At 37.5% G+C, this 26,003-nt stretch overlaps 1 protein-coding gene across 1 annotated transcript in view; it reads left to right on the top strand.

Moving 5' to 3' along the window:
* Positions 1-26,003, top strand: part of LOC106867733 (SCO-spondin) — a 114,250-nt gene that overhangs the window by 8,293 nt on the left and 79,954 nt on the right. Inside the window, exons 2-8 of the mRNA XM_089340674.1 lie at positions 4,329-4,457; positions 6,147-6,208; positions 7,491-7,595; positions 12,917-13,087; positions 14,955-15,145; positions 18,867-18,963; positions 20,630-20,794. Coding sequence (XP_089196800.1) covers positions 4,329-4,457; positions 6,147-6,208; positions 7,491-7,595; positions 12,917-13,087; positions 14,955-15,145; positions 18,867-18,963; positions 20,630-20,794 — 920 coding nt within the window. The remainder of the gene's footprint in view (positions 1-4,328; positions 4,458-6,146; positions 6,209-7,490; positions 7,596-12,916; positions 13,088-14,954; positions 15,146-18,866; positions 18,964-20,629; positions 20,795-26,003) is intronic.

Raw genomic sequence — 26,003 nt, 5'->3', positions numbered from 1 at the left:
CAAAACCATAAAGGAGAAAGCTGATTAGAAAACTGATCCAATCCATCACTGGAACAGTAAAAATCTGTAAAACTCTCCAGAAGTCTATCATTTAAGTATATATGAGCATTTCTAGATATGCAACTATATGCATGAAAAACCTACAGAAAGCAAAACATACAAATATGCACGTATACATACATACATACATACATAAATATCCTGTGGATGTTTTTGAAATTCCAATGAAGGAGCCTTGGATCTAGGTTAGAAACTGGGTCTTTATTGGTAAGAAATCTTGAAATAAAACTAAATAATCGCATACATACATAATGATATGTACTGATTTAAAGAAACGGTGCAAGGCATTATCTGTATTATGAACTTGAATTTCGCTGAGATCACTGCCTTTCAATCTTTCAGGGTCGATAAACAATGTACCAGTTTAGGATGAGGGGTTAGAATTATTAGGGCGTCTGACAGAATACTTTACGGGCTCTATTCCGACTTTTTCATTCTGCGTTGTTTCTGGTGCTAATCTACATCGACCTTATTTTGTCCTGAACATCATCGCTGAACACTGTCGTTGATGTCCGGAGATACGATTTATATACGTAGGCAACTCCTAATCTTCCTCAAATCATCTTATTAAGGCTGACGCCGAAGAAAAAACTATGCGTAAAGAAGTTAAATATATATTTCTATTGACGATTTTACACATATTATCTGATTGTCCGGATGTTGAGACAGTGATAAAGTGATAACTACGATTCCAAATTAAAGGTGACTTCCATTGAATAATGCGTAAATCATGTTCATATTAGCTAGTTCAAGTCATCTAATGATGCCAGCAGTTAAACAACCAGGAACTTTTGTACCAGCTGCCTAATTGGGTGTAATCTTGTGCAATAACCAAGAATAGTCTCCTCTTGTCTTATTATAGGTTTTAATGAAATTTAAAATTACCGTAAAATTTATGTAGCAATGGTAGCGTAAAAGTAACTAATATAGAGTTCCATTGACAGCAGCACTAGAAAATTTTGGTGTTATTGTTTAACGATTCACAATTCTGCTGCAACATGCGCAGCTTCTCAGCGAATCAGAGATGATACTTAAGTTCCCAGGATCACTTAGAAGTGGCAAATGCATTTCGTTGTTCCCGAAGCCTCCATGAAGAACGAGAGAGGGAGATGTATATATATATATATATATATATATATATATATATATATATATATATATATATAATGTTCAACATTGTCCCGAAACAGATGAAAGAGGAAATGGATCCTATCAGCTTTAAACGGAGTCTAGACAGATTTCTTCAAAGAATGCCAGACAAGCCACCCATACCTGGATACAACTCACTCAATAAGAACTCATTACTTGAATGGACCATAGACCAAACTTGACTGTAAAAAGGATTTAGATAATCCTATCAGGTGGTAACATTATTAGACATGGCCTGGACTAATCTTTGGTCGAAACAAATCTAAGTTTTATCTAAGTTTATATATATATATATGCTGAGTGAACCTTCCCTTAAAGCAATTGCCTATGGGTCTTGTGTAATTTCTCAGATACTTTACGCTCTGAGTTCAAATTCAACTAAGATCGCCCTTGTCTTTCATCCTTCTAGGATTGATGAAATAAGTTCCAGTTGAGCACTCGGGACGATATAAACGACTTACCCCTTCCCTCAAAATTATTGGATTTGTATCAAAATTTGAATCTGTTATTATTATTATTATTATTAAATTTTTTTTTGTTATTATTATTATTATTATTATTATTATTATTATTATTATTATTATTATTATCATTATGTGAGAGAGCAGAGCTTGCCATCAAAGTGACATTGGGATAAAATATACGAAGCCCAATATACCCATCATGATTACCCGTCTCATAAGGGCACACCAGGCACATGCATCACAACCATATATGCGCGACATGATGATCTCATATCAAGATAAACAGCGCATGACCTTGCAGGTGGGGCCTAGTTAGAATTCTCTCCAGGATGAATAGTCCATCCCTTTCAAAATTTCCACGAATAAGGGTTGTTTAAGGATGTTGAACGACATACCCATGTTTCCAAAAGTGAATTATCCAAACCCCAAAGATTTCCTCTCAGCACATGGCTATGATGCTCCCCCACTACTTCTGTTCGTAATCAGAGATGCACATATCGTCAGCCACTAAGGGACATGCTCAACTGGTTAAGGTCAAATAACTGACGAGCAAATTTGTGGAATTGAGCACAATATTTGCTGTAGCCCATTCCTTATAGCAAGACAAAACAATGTACATGATAACACTTCCAATCAATTAAGATCAGAAGCCATGAGAGGCATTGCTTGGTATTGCATCAGGGAAATTATTATTATTATTATTATTATTATTATTATTATTGAGTGAAAAAGCAGTGTATGCCATCAACGTTATACTGAGGTATAAATATACGAAGCTCAATATACCCATAATGACTACTCGTCTGATAAGGGTACACCAGGCACATGCTTCACAACCATACGCGAGCAACATGGTGGTCTCATATAAAGATAAACAGCGCATGACCTTGCAGGTGGGATCCAGTTAGAATTTTTTTCGGATCAAGGGTTATTTTAAGATGTTGAACGAAATACCCATGTTCCCAGAGGTTAATTATTGAAATCCCAAAGAATTCCTCTCAACACATGGCTATGATGCTCCCCACTACTTCTGCTCATGATCAGAGATGCACATATCGTCAGCCACCAAGGGACATGCTCAACTGGTTAAGGTCAAACAACTGACAAGCAAATCTGTGGTATTGAGCAGAATATTTGCTGTAATTCATCTTCGTCGAGGTCGACTTTGCCTTTCATCCTATCGGAATCGATAAATTAATTACAAGTGAAACTCTGAGGTCAATGTAATCGACTAGTCCACTCCTCCAAATTTCGGGTCTTGTACCGATAATAGAAAAGATTATTATATTCCCGCTCTTTCTGTTCTGAATTCAATTTCCGCCTTCCATACTTTCGGGCTCGATAAGATAAAGTACCAGTCAAGTACTAGGGTCGATCTAATCGACTAAACATATCCCTAGAAAATTTGCTGGTATTGTATCAAAATGTGAAACAGTTAACTTCCTTCTCATCAGCATCGCCATTACTACTACTACTACTACTCAGGGCCGGCCCTTGGGTTGCTGGCCCCCGAGTCATACCTTCCTTGGCTTCCCCTGGCACACGGCACCCCGGTTGACTGCCCGAGTTGCTGGTACTTTCAGCCGGCTTTACTACTACTACTATTATTACTACTACTACTACTACTACTACTACTACTACTACTACTACTACTACTACTACTACTACTAGGACGAGCAGTGACGGCCGTCAGTTAAAAGGAGTGAATCTTAGTGTTTTGCGATATTCTTTTATTCTTTTACTTGTTTCAGTCATTTGACTGCGGCCATGCTGGAGCATTGCCTTTAGTCGAGCAAATCGACCCCGGAATTATTCTTTGTAAGACGTAAACACACCAACCTCGGTTGCCAAGCGACGGTGGGGAGGCAAACAGACATGCAAACACGCGCGCGCACACACACACAGACACACACACATATATATATATACAAATGACGGGCTTCTTTCAGTTTCCGTCTACCAAATTAACTCACAAGGCTTTGGTCAGCCCGAGGCTATAGTAAAAGACACTTTCCCAAGGTGTCACGCAGTGGGACTGAACCCGGAACCATGTGGCTGGTAAGCAAGCTACTTACTACACAGTCACTCCTGCGGCTATTTTCTCTTTTTTGGTGGTGATGGTGGGGGTGCTTTTTTTTCTCTTTTTTTGCAGTTGATTTCATGAATTGCTCCAATAAATTTCATCAGTATACTGCGTGGGAACAAATCGCAGCATCCAACTCCTATTACATAATTTGTTAAATGAAAATTAATGACATCATTTCGTTTTCTATTAGATTTCCCGTCGTTGTCTTAAAACAGAAATAAACCAATATTATAATCTTTAATATGTTAACTTTGTTAATTTACATTATTTACATTCGACGGATATTTGTCCTTATTTTGTTTGTTGTTAACACAACGTTTCAGCTAATATACCCTCCAGCCTTCATCAGGTGTCTTGGGGAAATTTCGAACCTGGGTTCCCCAAGACACCTGATGAAGGCTGGAGGGTATATCAGCCGAAACGCTATGTTAACAACAAATGAGATGAGGATAAATATCCGTCAAATGTAAATAATGTAAATAATGCAAATAATTTCTCATCTCTTAAATATAGAACTGTATTTGTTAATTTATTTACTCAGTAATTGTTTCTATTTATCTACTTTTCAGGGCAACACTTTGTAATGTAACTGAACACAACATTCTTACGAGAAATACTTCCTGCAGTTCCAATTCGTTTCTTCTTGTCAATGGCTACAGCCTAGACATGCGCTTTGGTGATTTGTGTACGTATCGAAAGTAAGTTGAATTTCTATTTTTTCTTTATTCTTTTATTTGCTTCAATCATATGACTGCGGCCATGCTGGGGCAGCGCCTTTTAGTCGAACAAATCGCCCCCAGAACATAATCTTTGTAAGCTTAGTTCTTATTCTATCGTTCCATTTTGCCGAACCGCTATGTCACGGGTATGTAAACACACCAACATCGGTTGTCAAGTGATGGTGGGAGTGACAAGCACACGCACAAACATATATATATATATATATATATATATATATATATCTTTTACTCTTTTACTTGTTTCAGTCATTTGACTGCGGTCAAGTGATGTTGGGCAGGGGGTAGGACAAACACACACAGACAAACACACACACATATATATATATATATACATATACATATATACGATGGGCTTCTTTCAGTTTCCGTCTACCAAATCCACTCACAAGGCTTTGGTCGGCCCGAGGCTATAGTAGAAGACACTTGCCCAAGGTGCCACGCAGTGGGACTGAACCCGGAACCATGTGGTTGGTAAGCAAGCTACTTATGACAACAAAAGGATGAATGAGCCCTCGATATTATGTGTCCGTCAAATGTAAATAATGTACTTATTACGTGGTTAAAAAGTTAGCTGACGGGGAAGGTAGATAGATATGGACAGGAGGAGCAGTTATATTGAGAGATATATATATATATATAGAGAGAGAGAGAGAAGCAGGTAATGGTGGTAGTGGTGGTGTGTTGATAGTGAAAATTTTGTTTTTTTTATTGAACTAATTTTTTTTTATAGCGACCATTGCATACACATAAGTGTAATTATTTATCATCAGCTCGCTTAAAAAATTGATATTTGTTTACAAGGGTTAATTTTAGCTCAAACTCTGAATTCACAAGAAACATGATTGCAAGCTGCTCAAGAAAGGATGCGCAGATATAGGGCACGGATCAGAGAGGAACAGCGAGAAAATATAATAAAAGAAGGAAAAGACAACAGTGATGGAGGCGTGAGGAAATGAATGTAGATGAACATCAAGAATATCTAAAGAAAGCTAAACTATGAATGCTATAAAAATGCAATTCATTCTTTCTTTATATAGGTCCTCTTAATTTTTTCCATTCCATGGAATTTCCACGGGTTCCACTTAGAAATATCATTATGCTAAATGACTTAACTCAAAGTTATGTTATCTGTTAAGAATTTATAAAAATGGATCTCTATCGGTTTCGATTATGCGTATTCAATGATTCGAACCTAACTACTTGCCCATAGTATAGTTGTGTAAGTGGCTGAACTGTCTACAGAGACATGCACCAGCGTGACAGAATGTAAACTCTGGGCCTTTAAATTACAGGTAAAAATCAATCCGACGTGCTTCCCCACAATTTCAATCAACCAATTTCCATCCACATGGTTTGGGTCGAACCGAAGCTAAAGTAAAAAGACACTTGCATAAAGGCCTCGCTGCAGGGTCATAAATGCGAACGAAACCTCCTAACCATTTCACCATGTTGTGTTCACAATATCATTATAAAAGACGCAATTGGTTTTCTTTTCCTGAAGATTCAAACACGCCATTGTTAAAGAAACAAATAACATAGCCTGTGTAGAGTGGTATTTCGTGCTCTATTAAGCAAGTTAGAGTCGAAATTTAGAGTTCTTCTAGAAACTGTATATAATATCAAATTCTTTTTTTTTTTCCTCCACAGAGAAATCGTAGAAACAAGTCAGACATGTTGCGATGGTTGGACAGGAGAATATTGCAGCACACGTAAGTGGGAATATTTACTTGTGGGATAGGTTCTGTGGGTATATAGAAATTAGTGCTTAAAATTATATGTAGATTTCTGAAAACGCTCGAATTTAAACCTTTATTGAATTCATATGCGAAAAAAGGAAAGCATTCCCACCAATAATGCGCTATGAAATATATATTATGTTACCACGCAAAAGCGTGGCTGTTACAGAAGCCTGATGTATTTTGATTCTAGTTTGTTGTGGGGTTGCTCAGGTGGACCTGGTTAATGGTGATACATTTTAAACGTCTGAGTCGCCGTGGATGGCTGTATTACTATGTTGTAGTGTACGTCTGGAATGTTGTTGTTGTTGTTGTTGGCTGTGTGAATAATGATTGATGCCAACCCACGAACATTTAACTGTATTATCTATTGCCGGACACGATATTTGGTGTTGGCTATTTGCAATGACAATTAATCATAACTGCAGACTGGAAGGATAGAAAAACCACATCGTGTCCGTACAAACTACTTCTGGGACATCGTGGGTCTGTCTGAAAACCCGAACTTGCCTATTCAAAGTCCGAAATTGTCTACGAGAATGCCGAAGGCTGCTTGCCTGGCAAGAGATGAGTCAATCAGCCGCCCTCAAAACTCTGCGACGAGTAAGGCGCCAAACGGTTTTTATAAGGTGAAAAAGGGTTACATTTTAGAACATCCTAGAGGCCATACCAGGCCAACTTGTCGAGTCATAGATCAATCACGTGAAGCTGTGGTGGCTCGCTCGTGATGCCTAGTCGGGTATGCAGCGGTTAGGGTTCGAATGACCGGTACAAGTTCATACCATCAATTTCAAAGCAGAGTCCCGTATTTTTTTTTGCATTGGTTTCTTTATAAGCAAATCAATGTATTCGAGCTTTTCAATATATTCGTACACAGATTTGTACATGCGTGCATTTTCTTTATGCGCACGCAATTTGTTTGTGTACATGTGTTTAGTTTATTGGATTGTTGAGATGTTTGTAGTAAAGCTCACAGAGAACTGAGTCTGCAATCCATTTTCGATTACTAGTTGTAATTGTGTTACTCGCTCCACTGATAATCTAATAAAAGACATGAACGCCTCAATTACTAATATTCAACTACATTGAAGTTAGTAAAGTTGTGAAATTTCTGTTGAATACCTCTGATCACGAACAGTCAACCATGTCTTCGTTGCATTTATGCATGCCATAAGTTAATGTTCACTACTTAATTTGTTTTACATAAACGTATATGTATTCTGTAAAGTGCACTGTAACCTGATTTTGTTTCCAGCAATTTGTACGGTAGCATGCAGAAATGGTGGTGTTTGTGTTCAACCAAATAAATGCCAATGTAATGAGAAGTATAAAGGTTTATACTGCGAATACAACATGGCTGGTATGTATATGTGTTTATATTCGATACATTCTCTAATCCTCCATTTTACTTTGTTCATTTTCAAATCGGAAGGGTATTTGTTAGACGTCTATCATTTCTGACATTCTGTATCTTATTTAAATCCTATATGTTCTACAACAGTGGTTCCCAACCTTTTCACTGTAGTTTCCACCAGTGATTCCCAACCCTTTTATTTAAATAAGTTTTCCCACGGACCGCTTTTAATATGCTTATATGAAATTTTGAATTTAGCTCACGGACCCCAGTACTACCTTTGCGTACCATCAGGGGTCCGCAGAACGCAAGTTGGGAACCACTGTTCTAAAGCTTCAAAACAAGATAATATATATGCAGAATAGAATTTTTGAGGTAAGCTATAAAATACTAAATACATAAATTGCTAACCTTGTATATTGAATAAGCATATCGCGTATGATTATCTGACAACAGACACGTGCTGTCAGTAATTACTCAGGGTAGGCAGTTGGTGACCTTTATGTAGTAAAACACTCAAAAAAATAAGTGAAACACAGACACATGAATGAGTTGAAGGTAGATTTACTTCTGCCTTTATAACATGTAAAGAAAAAGGTGTTGTAGGAGTGTACACAACACACTGTACTACAGCATTACTATGCATAGCTCAAATACTGAGATTGAAAGGCAAGGGCGAATTATGCTTACATAATCTTCAAAAAATCAAATATCTTGCATTTTATACATAGTAATCAGAGTAACCTTCATCATTTTATTGAATTAGATGCATATTTTGCCATAAAAGGGAAATGTTGCTATCGATCTATTTTATTCAAGGTAGGCAGTGCCTACCTTGCCTACCTTGGCGGCACGTCCCTGTCTGACAAGCTGGACAAAATACCAGTTGAACACTAGGGTCGATGTAATCGATTATCCCTCTCCTCTAAATTTCTAGACTCAGAATTTCTTTTTATCACAAGTTTTATTGGAACACCTGGAGTCTTGTATGCGTAGCAGGCTTACTACCTGCAGCCTACGGTACCATGCTACCCGTTTGTTTTTCCAGCTATATAATACTTTCCTGATTATTCTAGCCATGCCAAAGAGGCAAACCTTCTGTAACAGGTCTACTGGGCACTCGATTCCAATTTCCTTTATATTCCCCGCTTGATGCCTTCTGACACTGTTCCCAACAATAATTGACACTATCTTCACCAACTTCATTTTCCATAGCCAGGCTATTTCATTCTCAAGAGGGTTGTATTTATTATTATTATTATTATTATTATTATTATTATTATTATTATTATTATTATTATTATTATCATTATCGTCTTTCAATTTTGTTTCCATTTCTTGCCGAGTGTCTTCCCGACACCTAGGGCAAAAAACTCTGGAAAGTGGCCTTGGCACATTTATCAAGACCAAATTCCATCCCGGTGTTATCACTGAATGCTTTCACAGTACATAATAGGCCTTCAAGCTCATTATTGTCTTTGCCATAGAGTATTAAATCAGCCGTATAAAATAGACGGCTTATTTTCTTGTCGTGAATTTGTATGTTAAGTTCATTTGTATGGGGTATTAGGGTTATGCAAAAAATTGGAGGTGAAAGTGAGTCACCTTGGAAAATGCTGCGGTTGATATTAATATTGTTGTCGGTACTTAATTCGAGTGGTATAATTGGGGATTTGTATTCCATACTGACAATTTTTGCTTCAGGAAGTCTGAAATTACAGGAGAAATTTTGAAGACACCCAGTGATTTCAAGATCCATGAATGCGGTATGCTATCAAAGACTTTTTTATAATCAATCCATCCAGAACTGAGATTTTGTGTTTGTTATGACAATTCTCAAGGATCATGCGATTGGTTAGGAGTAGATCTTTGCATCTATATGAGCTCCATCGATACACTTTTTGTTCAGTGAGGAATTATTATTATTACTATTATTATTATTATTATTATTATTAAATAGACAATACAAAGAGTGCGATGGGATTGCAATAGATATTTTATTGGTTTGAACGATATTTCGACAGCTTGCCTGTCCTTGTCGAGTTCAAAATGGAAAGTGATACATAGAAATTCAAAATTATAAAAATTCAAAAGTTTGAATGAGGAGATCCTGCGTTCCCAATTTGACAGTTCGGCAAATCAGACCGATAGAATAATTGCCAGGCTTTATTTTGTTTTTTAAAAAAAGGGATCTTTTCTGTTTGGCTGCCACTTTCCAATTTCTTCAATTTTTGTTCCAATTGATTTAATATTTGGAATATCGATGTAGTTGTGTAAAGTAATCATTGACATAAAATTCATTTTCGCTATAAATCAATAAAGAGTTAATAGCTTTTCGTTTTCAAATTTTGTATAATTTTAGCCAATCGAAAGCTATAGGTGCCTGTTTCCATAGTAACAAGCCAATCTGTTTCCAAGTTGCTTACTCATGCAGTCATCTTTCATCTGTTAAGTGGTGTTGTGAGATGTACTAAAAATAATGGTCTTAAATCACGCGTCATTTTTTTTCTTTTGGATTTTGCATAATCGTATGAATTCCTGTGTCTAGAATAAAAATTCACAAAAATTTTCTGAAAATTCCAATAGATGAAAAAAGTTATGAGAAGTCATATGGCATGCATAAAGCAGAATTCCAGCCATACTTCATTTGTGTACAGTCGGCAACACGTACTGTCACGCACAAAATGAAAGCTTCCAAATTCTGTTTTCTGACTGAGTAAAAATCACCAAACTTTAAACCTCTGTGACTTGTTTTAAATTTTTTTTTTTTTAAGTGAAATATCTCCTGAAATTCTGCGTGGAATATTACATCAATACACCAAATTTTAAAATTGTCACTCAAATTTAAAATTTAGACAGGTGCAGCCAAACAGAAAAAAAAATCTAAAATAAGTACCAGAGTCGACTCCTTTGACTAAAATTTTTCAAGATGGTGCCCCAGTATAGCCACAATCTAATCATTGAAACAAGATAAAAATCAATGAAATCAGTTCGTCACCCTTCAATGAATAACTGTTCTTGGAACTTGTTCAAAATCAAAAGTCATTTAATTTACACTCCCAAAGTCCTCAAGGGCATGTCCTGACACATCTTCACCATATCTACATTATTTACATTTCATGGATATTTGTCTTCATCTTGTTTGTTGTTAACACAACGTTTCGGCTGATATACTCTCCAGCCTTCATCGGGTGTCTTGGGGAAATTTCGAACCTGGGTTCTCATTCCTAAGGTATTTTTCGATGTTATTATTATTATTATTGTTTTTATTATTAAGGTCACTGTCTGGAATAGAACTCGGAATCTTGGGGTTAGTAGCCCGCACTCTTAACCACTACGCCATATGCACAAGGGTATATGGCGTAGTGGTTAAGAGTGCGGGCTACTAACCCCAAGATTCCGAGTTCTATTCCAGACAGTGACCTTAATAATAATAACATCGAAAAATACCTTAGGAATGAGAACCCAGGTTCGAAATTTTCCCAAGACACCTGATGAGGGTATATCAGCAAAAACGTTGTGTTAACAACAAACAAGATGAGGACAAATATCCGTCAAATGTAAATAATGTACATAATTCCTCATAAATATACAACTGGTTCACCATGCCTCTCTAACTATCACTCTCATCTTATCTTACTCTCTCCCCACTCCCTTTCCCCTTCCAACTGGGCAATCCATGCATCTACAGCAAGGCACCTGTCTCTGTCCCTATACCTTCAATAAGTGGCAGACTGGGTCTAAAAATATTAGTTGCCAGGAGACTAAAGAAGACCACCCCCAACAACAAGAAGGCCCACCTGCAACTACAAGGGGGCCCACCCGCAACCTCAATGCTTTCATTTAATTTTTTTTTTTTTTTTGTTAAAAGTATTCTTTTCAACTTTCTACAAACACAGCCAGGCTGAAATAATTAATACATTCTTCCAGGAGTGAATTTAAAAATTCTCAAACTTGAGGGGATGGGCCCCTTAGATACTAACATGGACCCCCATACATGGATTCTAATGGTGCAGCAGCCCACTTGCCATCTGGTAAACTAGTAACCTGGCCAGTCTGCCACTGCCTTTAATCTCTCAAATGGCACCAACCCACCCCGTCCAATACTTCTCTCCACTCCCAGTTGAGTGTTCTTTGCCTTTTTTTTTTTTTTTTTGCTTTTTTCTTTTTCCTTTTAGCAAGGTACTTGGTGACCCTGGCTGTGCTGGTGCTTCGAGAAAATCACTGATACTGGTGCCTCATAAAAAGTACTTAGATCAGTCTGTAAATTGGTTGGCATTACGAAAAGCATCCACTTGTAGATACCATGCGAAACAATGGAGCTAGGTACAGCTCTCAGCTTTGCCAGCTCCTGTCAACCAATCTAACTCTGCCATCATGGAAAACGGATGTTAAATTATGATGGCGACGACGGCGATGATTATGTTAATGGTGTAAAACAAACAATAACTCACTTTCTACTACTTTGAGAAACAAATTAACAAACTGTTAATCCGTTAATCGTTAATTAATGAAGTTAACATTTTCGTTCACAATGTAACTTTTAAGTTAACTTTGGAAATCGTTATTGGATTAATTAATTAACTTCTGTTACATTTAACTTCTGTTAACTCAAGTCAACTTGAGTTAACTTCCATTAACTTTAATGGAATTGAAGTAAACGGTTTTTATTGTTTTTGCACTTTTTAAAGTTGTTTTTAGGTGGTTTTAGAGCAAAAACAGATGCTTTTTATCATTTTTTTTCTATAATACTAATTAATGTTAACAGTTTATCGGCAACTTCCGTAATATTTTTAAAGAATTTACCGATTCACAGTTATCGAAGTTGACTTTTTGGTTAACAGATTAACAGTAAACTTTTTGATTAATGGTACCCACCTTTGCAAATTACTACATAATTGTATCACAATAAATATATTTTCAAAACTAGAAATATTATTATTTCTAAATCTCTCTAAAGGAGACTATGGCAGCAGTACTGAGTATAAATAGTTATTGCCAAGCTAACATGGCAGTTCAGAAAAAATAGGACAAAAGCTACTGTTGATTAGCTCCAAGAGGCCATCGCCTCTAGCTAGCTATGTGACACACAAAACTGTGTCCAGTACACAATATATTATAAAATATATTTTCGTTTCTAACACGTAAAAAAATATTTTTATGAATTGGGAAACAGCAATGGTTAAATGTAACAATGAAAGAAGGTTTATATATCATTCTTTATTTCTAGCACACAGTTAAAATTCATAACAATCATTCATTCACAAACAAGGTATTTGCATTCTACTAATATTCAATCTGTTTTTTGCGTATTTTTTCACCTACAGCTGTGACTGATGACTTGAAGTTTTGTTTTGATTCAACTCTATGCAATGACACTGCCTCAGAAGCGCATTCCGGTAACTTAACAACCATGCTAAATTGCTGTAGTGAGAGAGGAATCGGTTCCTGGGGTGTACCCTCAGCGGAATGCATTTCCTGCAACTATCAGACGAACAGTACGTAAATCTGTTATAACTTATACCATGTGAATTTTCAGGTCTTGTGCTTATTCTAGAAGGGGATCTTTTTTAAAACGGGGGCCACATTTTTCATTAACGAAACACTTTGAAACTTGGAACACTGGTAGAATGTGTCATATAAAACATCTTTTTCTCTTAGTCTTCTTAAAAAAAAAAGAAATCCATAAATTATTCCATGTTAAAGTTGTCGTATTTCTGTAATTTCAACCAATCACTGACGTCCATTCAGCCGATATACATTAAGTGCCGACTACATAAACAAACGATTCTGAAACAATTAACCCTAACCCTAGGGTTAGAGTTAGAGTTAGGGTTAGGGTTAGGGTTAAAGCAAATTTAAAATGAAAAAAGCAAATAAAACGAAGAATCGTTTGTTTATGTAGTCGGCACTTAATGTATATCGGCTGAGTGGACGTCAGTGATTGGTTGAAATTATCGAAATAAGACAATTTTTTACATGAAATAAATTCGAATACAAAAATATTTTTCTGTTCTATAACACAAAATAGATAAGTATACGAAGTTTGAAAGTCTTTCGGTACCAAAAACACTACGTAAAACATTAATGAAAAATGTGGCCCCCGTTTTAAAAAAGATCCCTAGAAGGAATTATTATAATTTCGTCTGCCCTTAAGTTCTGAGTTCAAATTCCACCGTGGTCGACTTTGCCTTTCATTTTTTCGAGGTCGATGAAATATGTACCAGTTATGCCCTGAGATCGACTTATACCTTGTCCCTCAAAATTTCAGGCCTTGTGCCTATAGTAGAAAGGATTAATATCAGTGAGGATGCATGGCCTAGTGGTTAGGGTGTTGCATTCACGATCGCGAGATCTTGGTTTCAATTCGTAGATCAGGTGGTATGTAGTGTTCTTGAACAAAATGCTTCATCTCGTGTTGCTCTGTGATCAATTTGACACCTCACGTGTGATACAGGTGTGCACCTGTTCAGGCAACGTCAACTTGATGGAGAGAGTGAGATAACATACAGCATGAAAACATTTTGATCCCAATAGACAAATCATTTGTGCAGATCGTTTTGCAAAAGCTGAATGCTCATACATCTTCTTCAACGAGAGAGGCCATCATTATTATTAAGGTGGTGAGCTGACAGGATTGTTAGTATGCCAGAGAAAATACTCAATGACATTTCGTCCATCACTAAGATTAAAGCTCAAATTCTGCTGAGTTCGACTTTGTCTTTCATCTTTTTAGGGGTCAGTGTAACTGACTTGTCCCATCTCCTAATATTACTGGCCTTGTGTCAAAATTTGGAGCCATTATTAAGGGGTGCATACACACACACGCACACACAATTTTATATATAGGACCAGTATGATAAAATCCTCATCCCTAAGCTGTAATGATTTAACCCTTTCATTACCAATCCGGTTGAAACCAGCTCTGACTCTTTAGTATAAATGTCTTGTTTTCATAAGTTTTCAATTCAAATCTTCCCCCAAATCTTATTTCACAATTTATGTTCCTAAAACTAGCTTAATGATAACAAAGTGATTTTAAATTCTCAAACGCAGGATAATGCTAATAATATAGCCTGAACAGGATAAACTACCCCTATTTTGCAGAAAAAAGTGTAGGCGGCCAGCTATGAGACCTACACTTTTTTCTGCAAAATAGGGATAGTTTATCCTGTTCAGGCTATATTATTAGCATTATCCTGCGTTTGAGAATTTAAAATCACTTCTTTAACTTTCTAAGACATCTCAATGCTTCTAAAAGCAAACTTCGTTTGTTTATTTACGTTTATCGTAATTTGAATTTGATAATGAAGTTATTTTACTAAATTCTTTGTTGTATTAAATAAACATATTAATTTGCTACAGGTCCCAAGGAAACAGATGATCTTGGAGATCAAAGCTGCCGCTTCAAAGACACTCGCATGTTTAAGACCTTTGATGGAAAGATGTTTGCAATTCCCTACAGTAAAGCTGCTATTAAACTTTTAGATTACAGCGGCTTGTGGTTAGTGATACTAAAACTTGAAAACTGTGCTAGTCCGCTTCGGTGTCAAAAAGTAAGCTACGTGTGTTTGTATTTGGTTTGCATGATTTTATACGTGAATTCATGTATAGAAACATGCATATTGAAAAGCATAAGACTAGTTCTCAGATAGATTCCAAACAGACCTAGAAAAGTATGAGGACATGCCATTGATGAGGTTGTAAATAGTGACAAAAGGAGTGTGACAGAGAAAACTAAAAACCGATTGATTGTTCAATAAATACATTAAACAAACAATCAAATGGTTAGTAAAATGAAGAAGTGATATTGAACCAGTGCGTGTGTGTGTTCATTTTAATTTTTATTGGCATAATGACCCTCCCTAGACATAACAAGATAAGTTTACACGCTTTTGTCTTTGTGAAAGTGTTCAGAACTGTTATCTCCTGGGGAGGTATCGTACAAAAGAGTATATTGTGGATGAAACTGAGTCTTAAAAATCAAGTATACAAATTTTCTGTGCATAGTTAAACATAGTGATACTTGAGAAGGTTATGCCATACAATAAATGCAAGTACAACACAACACAAGAATATTTGGGTTAAAATAAGATATACAAAAACAATTTCAAAAGTAAAGAGATTTGGAAAGAACTTATACAATTTGCTGGAAGTTTTATGTAAATTAATGATGCTAGTTGGTACACTGCTAGTAGATCCATCAGTGTTGGTACTTAATAATTCATTAAATTTTCCATACAAATTTATTGATTGAAAAATATGAAATACGGAACCATATCAGTTGAAAAATATAGGAAATGATAGTAAACTCACTTCCATCCTTAATGCTTTATTGGGATACGATCAATTTTGTCCTTTTTCAAATTCCAGGCGTATTAGATTAGCTGGTGCAAAGATATTTCTTGTGCTTCTGTTATGTGAGATGGCTCTTAGGAATACTTGCAATGAACTTCAAGCATTTCTTTATGATAACCATTTACAGATGTTGCAATGCTATTACCAGTCCAAATATGTTTGATGCACGTTCGAACTGGGAAAGAAGCTACTCGCTACATCTTGTTACGGTGAATATATCTCGTTGGTTGATGAACGGTGTGTATACACCTAGATCAGCTCACAGCACCACCTACCTAGACTGTGAGATACTAGCATTTCAGAGTAGTTATCTCATCATCAGTCACAGATACTAAGCAGACGACACTATGAGCTGAATTAAGAGATTACCTCTCTTGTGCTTTTCCAGTCACCATACAAGGACAGGTAACACTATACGGCAGCTCATTCACAATGTTTTGCTTCTATAAATTTGTCCTCCATGCGACTTTTGTTATCAGGTGAGCAGGATGTTCTGTTATGTCATTTAATTCGGGTTGGCAGTTAGACTTGTACCTAAGTGAGCAATTTTGAGCTATTTGGGCAATGTTTTTCATTGAGTTCCAACTTTTGTACAGTTTTTATTGAAGATCTTGTAATGGATTGACAAGCATTCTCAGGTTGAAGTTAGGAAATCTTTGACGATGTAGGGAACTAAATCACTTGAATCAAAAGGCTTTTTTTTTTACAGTGCTACAGTTTGTTGATCTGTGGGTTTTGTTGTTGTTGTATATATTCTAGTTTATTTTTAAATATTCTGTTTCCCAGTGCAACATAAATAGGATTTCTTTTTGAGGAGCATAATCAAGAACTCTTTGTAGAAAGGCAGTGAGTGACAGAATGAGTGAGGGACAGAATGAGTGAGTGACAGAATGAGTGAGTGACAGAATGAGTGAGTGACAGAATGAGTGAGAGACAGAATGAGTGAGGGACAGAATGAGTGAGGGACAGAATGAGTGAGTGACAGAATGAGTGAGGGACAGAATGAGTGAGGGACAGAATGAGTGAGGGACAGAATGAGTGAGTGACAGAATGAGTGAGGGACAGAATGAGTGAAAGATAGAATGAGTGAGGGATAGAAAAAAGATAGTGGAACACACAAAAGAGAAAACGAGAAAAGAACGAAAATGAAACAATGGTAAATTCAAGACTCATATCACAGCCTCCAAGAATTTTTCCATAATGCATTTTAATGTAATCCACGAAATAGTGTGCGAAAGATGTATGTAGAATCATAACATCTTGATACATAAGGGTATCAGCATTATGTGTGTACATGAATTCATCATCACCACCATCGTCGTCGTCGTCATCACCATCGTCGTCATCATCATTGTCACCACCACCACCACCATCGTTATCATCATCATCATTTAACGTCCATTTTCCCTGCTGGCATGGGTTGCATGGTTTGACAGGAGCTAGCAAGGTCAGGAGCCGCACCAGACTCTCGTTTTCTACAGCTGGATGTCCTCTCTGTGTGTGTGTGTGTGTGTGTGTGTGTGTGTGTGTGTTGTGTTGTGTTGTGTTGTGCAGAATCACAATTTCAGATTGCCAAACAAGCACAACACACGATATATTGCATCTTTTCTTTATAATGTTTCTAACCTGATATCTAAGGTGGTCATCATTAGACTTCCCATTCAGGTAGAATAAGCTTACATTTCACTTCTTTACAAATAGAATAATTATCAATAGTTAAATTAAACATAATTATATTACTTCTGAGGATGATTTTTTTCTTTTTCAACCCTTTAGCATTCAGGTTATTCTGTGAGAAGCAAAGCTTCTGCTCGTGCCATATGTCGTTGTCGTTGCTGCTTGTGGAGAACAAAAATGGTGGTTGGAGGTGTTGGATTGAGAGAGGCAAGAGTTTGTAAATGATAGGAAAGCTTGGTGAATGTTTGTGGACGAATGAATGAATTTGATGTTGCTCAAAGGGGTATGGAAGAAGCATGATGCAGCTGGGGTGAACCAGTATATGCTGCTGATATTTGGGACTGCGTTCTATGCATTGACCCGAGCATAGAACAGGGTTCGCATCTTTGAGCTGTAAAATGAATGGCATGCTTGGTGTGTGTCTTGTTGTGACTACCCCCTCCTAAAAAAGATGGGGGATAAGCCTGGGTGTATGTACATTAAATGACTTTGATTTCAATGTGGCATCTGCACAGCTGTCCAGTGATTCGGTTTCAAATCTGCTACACCTATTTATTCACATTGTTTTGAATTAATCGTGCATTATCTCATAGCTCAGAGATTCCTATGACGTGGTTGTATATTTTTAGAATGACATTGTTGGGGAGGTGTGACAGGTCAGATCTGGACAGTTTGAAAAAAAAACAAAATATTTAAGCCAGGTCGTCTCCTTCATTGGACACGAATCTCGGCTTGCGAAGACCAGTTGGGACAAGCCAAAGCGAAATCGTAATGGCACCTGTGCTCAGCGTCGCTTTTCTGGCGCCTGTGCCCTTAGTATGTGTAAGGATTTTCGAGCGAGATCGTTGCCCGTGCCGCTGGACTGGCACTTGTGCGGGTGGTACGTAAAATACACCATTTTGAGCGTGGCCGTTGCCAGTACCGCCTGACTGGCCTTCGTGCCGGTGGTACCTAAAAAGCACCCACTACACTCTCGGAGTGGTTGGCGTTAGGAAGGGCATCCAGCTGTAGAAACTCTGCCAAATCAGATTGGAGCCTGGTGTAGCCATCTGGTTCACCAGTCCTCAGTCAAATCGTCCAACCCATACTAGCATGGAAAGCGGACGTTAAACAGTGATGATGATGATGCTGATGATGATGATGATTCCTTAGATATTTTTATTTTTTAAACATTCTATCATTCATTGAAAATCTATCAATTCTGTATAATCCTTCAGTGATTCATTCTTGATATTTTAATAGACACTAGAAATCAGAGTTGATGGCAAAACAATTACAACCAATGGTACCCATGTAGAGGTTGATGGAAGCCTTATGGAAACAGGGGAATATAGAGATGGTATGTATAGAAACAATTTCACAAATCTTTTATTCTCCATTTTCCTTCCCTTACATTTTTCTCTTTTTATGGTTTTTTTTTTGTTTTTATATTAACATTATATTTTCCCTATCTCTTAAAGTATATGCTTACACACACATTTATATACTGGCACACACCTTCACACACAGACACACATACATAGATACACATACATGCATACACACACATGATAAAAAGTCATTGAACGCTACTGCTGTCCAGATTAATTTTTAAGTTTATTTACAATGTGTGTGTATGTTTGTGTGTATTTATGAATGTTAGTAAATATGTATGTGTGCATGTATATGTGTATGAACGTATGTATATGTGGGAAGTATGTATGTATAGAAATGAGAATCAAGTTAGGCAAATCAATTCACATATAATAATACATATATTCAACCAGAGACCTTATATGCACAAATTTTTAAAATATGTTTAATACATCAAACATATTGAAACTATATAGATATAAAAACCATAGACCTAATGTACATAATTTTTTTAAAATATGTTTAATACATCAAACATATTAAATATATATAGGTGTATAAGTGTTTAGTGTGAAAAAGTGCCACTCCCTAGCAGTTGAGGGAACCTGTGGAAGAGGTAGGCCCAGGAAGACCTGGGATGAACTGGTGAGGCACGACCTTCAAACATTGGGCCTCACTGAGGCGATGACATCTGACAGAGACCTTTGGAAATACGCTGTGCGTGAGAAGACCTGGCAAGCCAAGTGAGATCTAAATCCAAGGCCTCCGCCAGGGGTGTAGCCAGCCCACTTATGCGTACCTTCCCTCATTGGACACAAATCTCCACTTGCGAAGACCTGTTGAGGCAAGTGAAATCGGAATCGAAATCGAACTAAATTCGACGACTGGCACCCATGCCAACATCGTCTCCTTCGTTGGACATGAAACTCGGCTTGTGATGGCACCTGTGCCCAACGTCGCCTTCCTGGCACTTGTGCCGGTGACACATGTAAAGACATTCAAGTGAGATCATTGCCAGTGCCGCTGGACTGGCTCTTGTGCAGGTGGCACGTAAAATACACCATTTTGAGCGTGACCGTTGCCAGTACCGCCTGACTGGCCTTTGTGCCGGTGGCACATAAAAGCACCAACTACACTCTCAGAGTGGTTGGCGTTAGGAAGGGCATCCAGCTGTAGAAACATTGCCAGATCAGATTGGAGCCTGGTGTAGCCATCTGGTTCACCAGTCCTCAGTCAAATCGTCCAACCCATGCTAGCATGGAAAGCGGACGTTAAATGATGATGATGATGATGATGATGTATAAATGTTTAATATTTTTTCAATATGTTTGATGTATTAAGTATATTTTTAAAACCTTATGCATATTGGGTAAATAGTTGAATATATGTATTATTATATGTAAATTGATTTGCCTAATTTGATTCTCACTTCTATATTTATTTAATGCCTCAAGTTTGAATATCTTGAGTATTTCTAGGTGCAGTCTACACATTGGAATTTTTTTTTTCTCTTTTCAATATAATTATATGTATGTCTGTATGTGTGTGTGTGTGTGTGTGTGCCCAAGCTTGTGTGTGTGTGTGTGTGTGTGTGCATGCATGCATGTGTGTAAGTATACATGTCTGTTATATTCTTTATTTCTTGCTTGCAGGTGTTTCGTTGAGCACTCGCAATGAGTACTTACATCTTGTCGTCAACTCAATTCCTATCAAATTCTTATTGAGCGAAGATATGATTCACATGACACCAACTCCCATTCTTTTCGAGAACGCTTTATTGAAAGGGTTATGTGGAAATTATGATCATGATATTAACAGTAAGTATAAACATCCATTCTATACAATGTACTATTTAGACACAAACCATAAGCTTTTCGATTTTAACCAATATGAAGCTCAGTAAAATTCTTTGTTAGGATTAAAAATCATAAATCACCATCAGTAGTGATCATGATGATGTAAATAGATGCTTGCCACTTATGCAAATGTAAATAGATATTCATCTTTTATGATCTTAACTCTAGACATCAAAACTGTGCTACCTGTCTTAATCTCCTGTTTCAAATAGCTGCTGACCCTGACAACTTCATTGAAAAAGAGAAAAATAACTCAAAAACTTTGTCAGACCAGAATGTTGACCAAACTTTCTTTCCAGTCTTTGCTAAAGGAAAGTGCTTAGAAGAGTTTTACTGGATAACATGATTCAGCCCTACAAGGCGCATGCAAAGATGAGTCAGCCATTGTAGGTTAGAGCAAGTACATCATATCCAGCTCGTCAAACTATTGTGCTTGTACAATATTCTATGAATACATAGTAACCCTCAGTATCACTGACAGGCAAACATTTCCTGGTATTTGTTCATAATACTTAACCTGAAAAACATCCAGAAAATTAGCTGAATGATCTTCAATATGCAACTTAACACTCAAGGTTTTCATATCTAATACACCCACTCCCCTATTAACAATCCATAGTACATGAGGTTCATTTTACCAAGACTTGCACAAATTACTCCATTGGGTGTTGAGAGCACCTGACAAAAATTAGATTCCAAACCTGATTCTCTATCTACATTTTAACTAAGACAACTATTCTTCTAAAATTACAAGCAGAGGTAAACCTTCTTTGCAAATGAAAACCCTCACTGACTTTACTTCAAAAGATGCTGTGGCTTCAGTGCATGATGCAACATTTGTTAATTGGGCACTGACAACAGTTGGCACTTTTGACTAAGGTACCTGTCACTTCCACAAAAATGAGAAAGAGCAGGCATTCTAATTTGGTCAGATACTACTTGGGAAAAGGTATGACTGTCAAGAATGTACATGTCAGCTACCTTCATCTTCTCTTTTACAGACAGCTTCTTCTTCTTGAACTATTTCCAGGTAAGATTAACTATTCTGTTACCTCATCTTGATCTTTCTCCACCTTGTGGTCCTGACCTAAATCAATGTAACTTAATCATTTGTCATAAATACAGATCGATGAAATAAATAGATGGGCATGATTACTGGTGTTAATATGATAAAATAAAACCCTTGAAAGTAGTCCCCCAACATTGACCACAGTCCAACAACCACAACTGGTAAAAGATTAGAAAAATAAAATATCTGTACATAATTTTAGGTTATCTTTTTACCATGTGCAGACAATTCGCCAAAATGGATTCAGACTCAACACAGAGGCCTACACCAAGTGTTTGGAGGAGGTTTTGCTGCTCTGGGTCAAGAGGGTGGAACACCCTATGTCTGGCTACAGGACTCTGCACCATATGACAAAATTGTCCCGTCTGTGAGTAGTCTGTCGGCCAACAGTCTGTCAACGAATTGTCCATCTACCCTCCTTACATTGTCCCCATATAGCTTGTTTGGTAGGTGGGGGGATGATTTTTGGATAATCTACTTAAAGAAAAATATAAAAACTCTTAAAACAAAACAAAAAAGACTGAATTAGCTCGCTGACCATTTTTTACTGACTAGGTATTTTGTAGAATCACTGCATCACACTATAAATATCTACCGGCCAGCTGTTGCAGGGATTGTAAAATGAGCTTATTTCAGCTTGTGTACACACAGCTCACTGATAAAGAGCTACTGCAGATATCTGTTTGCAGATACATTTTGCCAGCAGTCTTAAGAAATGATGTAGATAAGACAAAAATTTACTGAAGCAAGTGCTGGCTGCATTACTTTGTATTGCACCGTTTATTTCCTGTGCTAAGCTGCAGTGAAACACTAACATGCAAGAAACCAAGCCTTTATTTCTGCCAGTAGAATGTTAGCAAAATTGCTACGTTGGTTAACTGAGGAGGTACACAATACTTGTGGCAATGGAGATGGAAAGATATAATATGGTTACAGCTGCTCTTTGGGAAACAGTGAAAAACTAGTAGATGTCTAGGTTGGTTTTGCAAATAAAAGCAGAATTATGGCCAAATTAGACTAAAACCTAGCTGCTTGTAATGAGTGGATAACATACAAGGGCTTTCATATTTTAAAGGAATGCTATGTTACCTCGATCAGATTATAAACTCTATGGTATCTACCCTGATAGTTCCATGGAGGAACAGCAAATGACCAATATACAATGTGGTCCAGTGAGAGACATGCTGGTACTATTGAATGATTTCAGTGCTCACATTGGACAAGTAGCTCTAATTATGATTCAGTATTGTTGGTAAGCCTGATGTGGGAAAGTAATAATAAATACTTTGTTTCTTAATCAGCATCACATCACAAACATCTTATCACACCCAAAACAAGCCTGTATATATATATATTTATTTATTTGTTTATTTATGGGTTTCAGCCAAGTGGCTGTGGTCATATAATAGAAATATGTTACAAAAGCAAAATAGAAACTACACGTGGAAATGTAAGGGGAAAGTAAGAAGAAAAGTAAGCGAAAATGCAAATTGGAAATCAAAAAAAGTAAAGGCTTTTTATGAAAAGTAATGATAGATAGATACAATAAGATGAACTGAGGTAGGAATAAAGGTAATAAAAGTCGTTATTGTGAGTTGTTAAAGAGATTCAGAAGCATACCGGTTTTGTAATATTACTAATCATTGCTTTGGATGCACACCGAATACTGAACAGTGTCAGGTCTGCTAGTCCTTGAGTAACAAGATATCTTTATGGCATTCCATTGGTTATGACGACGACAAGGGTTCCAGTTGATCTGATCAACGGAACAGCCTGCTCGTGAAATTAACATGCAAATGGCTGAGCACTCCACAGACACGTGTAGCCTTAATGTAGTTCTTGGGGGAGATTCAGCATGACAGTGTGACAAGGCCGGCCTTTTGAAATACAGGTACAACAGGAACAGGAAGAAAGAGTGAGCGAAAGTTGTGGTGAAAGAGTACAACAGGGTTTTCCACCCACCCCCTGCCAGAGCCTCATGGAGCTTTAGGTGTTTTTGCTCAATAAACACTCACAACTCCTGATCTGGGAATCAAAACTGCAATCCTATGACCACAAGTCTGCTGCCCTAACCACTGGACCACTGTGCCTCCACAATATATATATTTTTACACATGTTAAAAATGGGGAGGGCCAGTTCATGGGATTACCTTAGGTTTCCCATCCATAAAGGGTTTAGCTTTATGGTGTATCGTCAGATCCCCAAAAACCTGTTGGCCCATGATCCCTTAAAAATATGGAGGGGGAAATGCCTATTCGAAGGTAACAAAAAGGTAATAATCCCCAATTATTACCTTTGAGTAGTGAGGCATTTCCCCCTCCATATTTTTAAGAGGTCATGGGCCAACAGGTTTTTGGGGGTCTGACGATATGCCATAAAGCTAAACCCTTCATGGACAGGAAACCTAAGGTAATCCCATAAACCGGCCCTCCCCATTTTTAATATATACTGCTCTACATCTTAGAGTGTGCTTCTTCTTTGGATTTATGTTTTTTACAAATGATATATTGTTGTTGTTGGCATCCTTTTGTCTTGGGAGACAATGGAGTTGCACACAAAATCAGTTTTACGCAGGCCTGGGCTAGATTTAAGAAAATCCTGGGTAGCCCAATCGTCAGGATTCCTCTCTCGACTTTGCTGACGTAGTCCAAAGGAGTCCAGAGCATTACGTTTGACACCAGCTTGATTGCGGGAGCTGCCGGAAGAGTGTTGAGTCAAGCACTAAACCACCTACGGGGCTCCACTCTGGATTTCTTTGAAGGTTGTCCCCTTTCCGTAACCCTGGATAGGGGCCCATACCGGGTACTGTCAGCCGGAGCCAGCTGAGCCTGGGACTCGTGTCAGGCAGGGTCATCACTCCCTGAAGTAGTGAAGAAAATCTCTACTCACTACCAAATATATATATATATATACACACACACATATATATACAAGTAAAGTAGGATCCAAGGATCGAGGTGTAGGAGGATAGTAAGCTTCGAGCAGTCCGTAGAAGGTATAAAAAAGCAATTTTCAGGAACAATAGTGGTTTATTGAAACAGAAGGATGTAACTTTTTTGCCCGAATCGAAGTTCAATAAATTGAAAAAATTGTAGCTTATGGTTAGCAGCAGGGGTTGCTGTGTATTATCATCATCATCATTTAACGTCCACTTTCCATGCCAGCATGGGTTAGACGATTTGACTGAGGACTGGTGAAACCAGATGGCTACACCAGGCTCCAATCTGATTTGGCAGAGTTTCTACAGCTGGATGCCCTTCCTAACGCCAACCACTCAGAGAGTGTAGTGGGTGCTTTTACGTGCCACCAGCACGAAGGTCAGTCAGGAGGTACTGGCAATGGCCATGCTCGAAATGGTGTATTTTACGTGCCACCTGCATAGGAGCCAATCCAGCGGTACTGGCAACGAACTCACTCAAATGTCTTTTCATGTGCCAGGAAAGCGACATTGGTAACGATCATGCTCAAATGGTGCTATTTGTGTGCCACCGGCACAGAAGCCAAACAGTTAGTGCTCTGGCAATCATCACGCTCGGACGGTGCTCTTAGTGATTTACTGGTACAGGTACCATTACAATTTCGCTTTGTATGTGAATTAAAATCCAAAATTAGGGAAGGGAGTTGATAAAATCCAAGTTACATATGTTTCATAACTAGCAGAATCTCAGGAGTTGTAGTTATTCAAAAATAGGGGTAATCTGCTCGCTATTCATCAGGCCAAATCAAAAGAAGTTAACATCGTTGTCAAAGGATCCCAAGTTGATTCACACGGGATTCAATTGAAAATGCATGGAAAGCAAAGAGATTGAGAAGAAAGGCATATTAGTGAAGGAGGGAGTAAATGAGAAGAATATGAAAAGGAGAGGGAGATGAAAATGAGTAGGGGAAAATTTGGTATTGTTGAAGCTAGGCAGAGGGATGTGTTTGTGAATTTAGGCTGAGGTCATTTATAGGTGTACTGTAGAATAAATGAGCAAATATATTGTGGCACCTTGAAGATATATTTAAACAGCGTCAAAGAGAAAGGTGTAGGAACGGTATCCGATTAAGAAATTGTAAGGAAGGAAGGGGGGAGTGGTAGATAATGCTTGCAGTCATTT

The sequence above is a fragment of the Octopus bimaculoides genome, chromosome 2 (genome assembly GCF_046866305.1).
Source record: "Octopus bimaculoides isolate indiv1 chromosome 2, ASM4686630v1, whole genome shotgun sequence".
NCBI classification, from domain to species: domain Eukaryota; kingdom Metazoa; phylum Mollusca; class Cephalopoda; order Octopoda; family Octopodidae; genus Octopus; species Octopus bimaculoides.
This window is presented reverse-complemented; position numbering and strand designations above follow the sequence as displayed.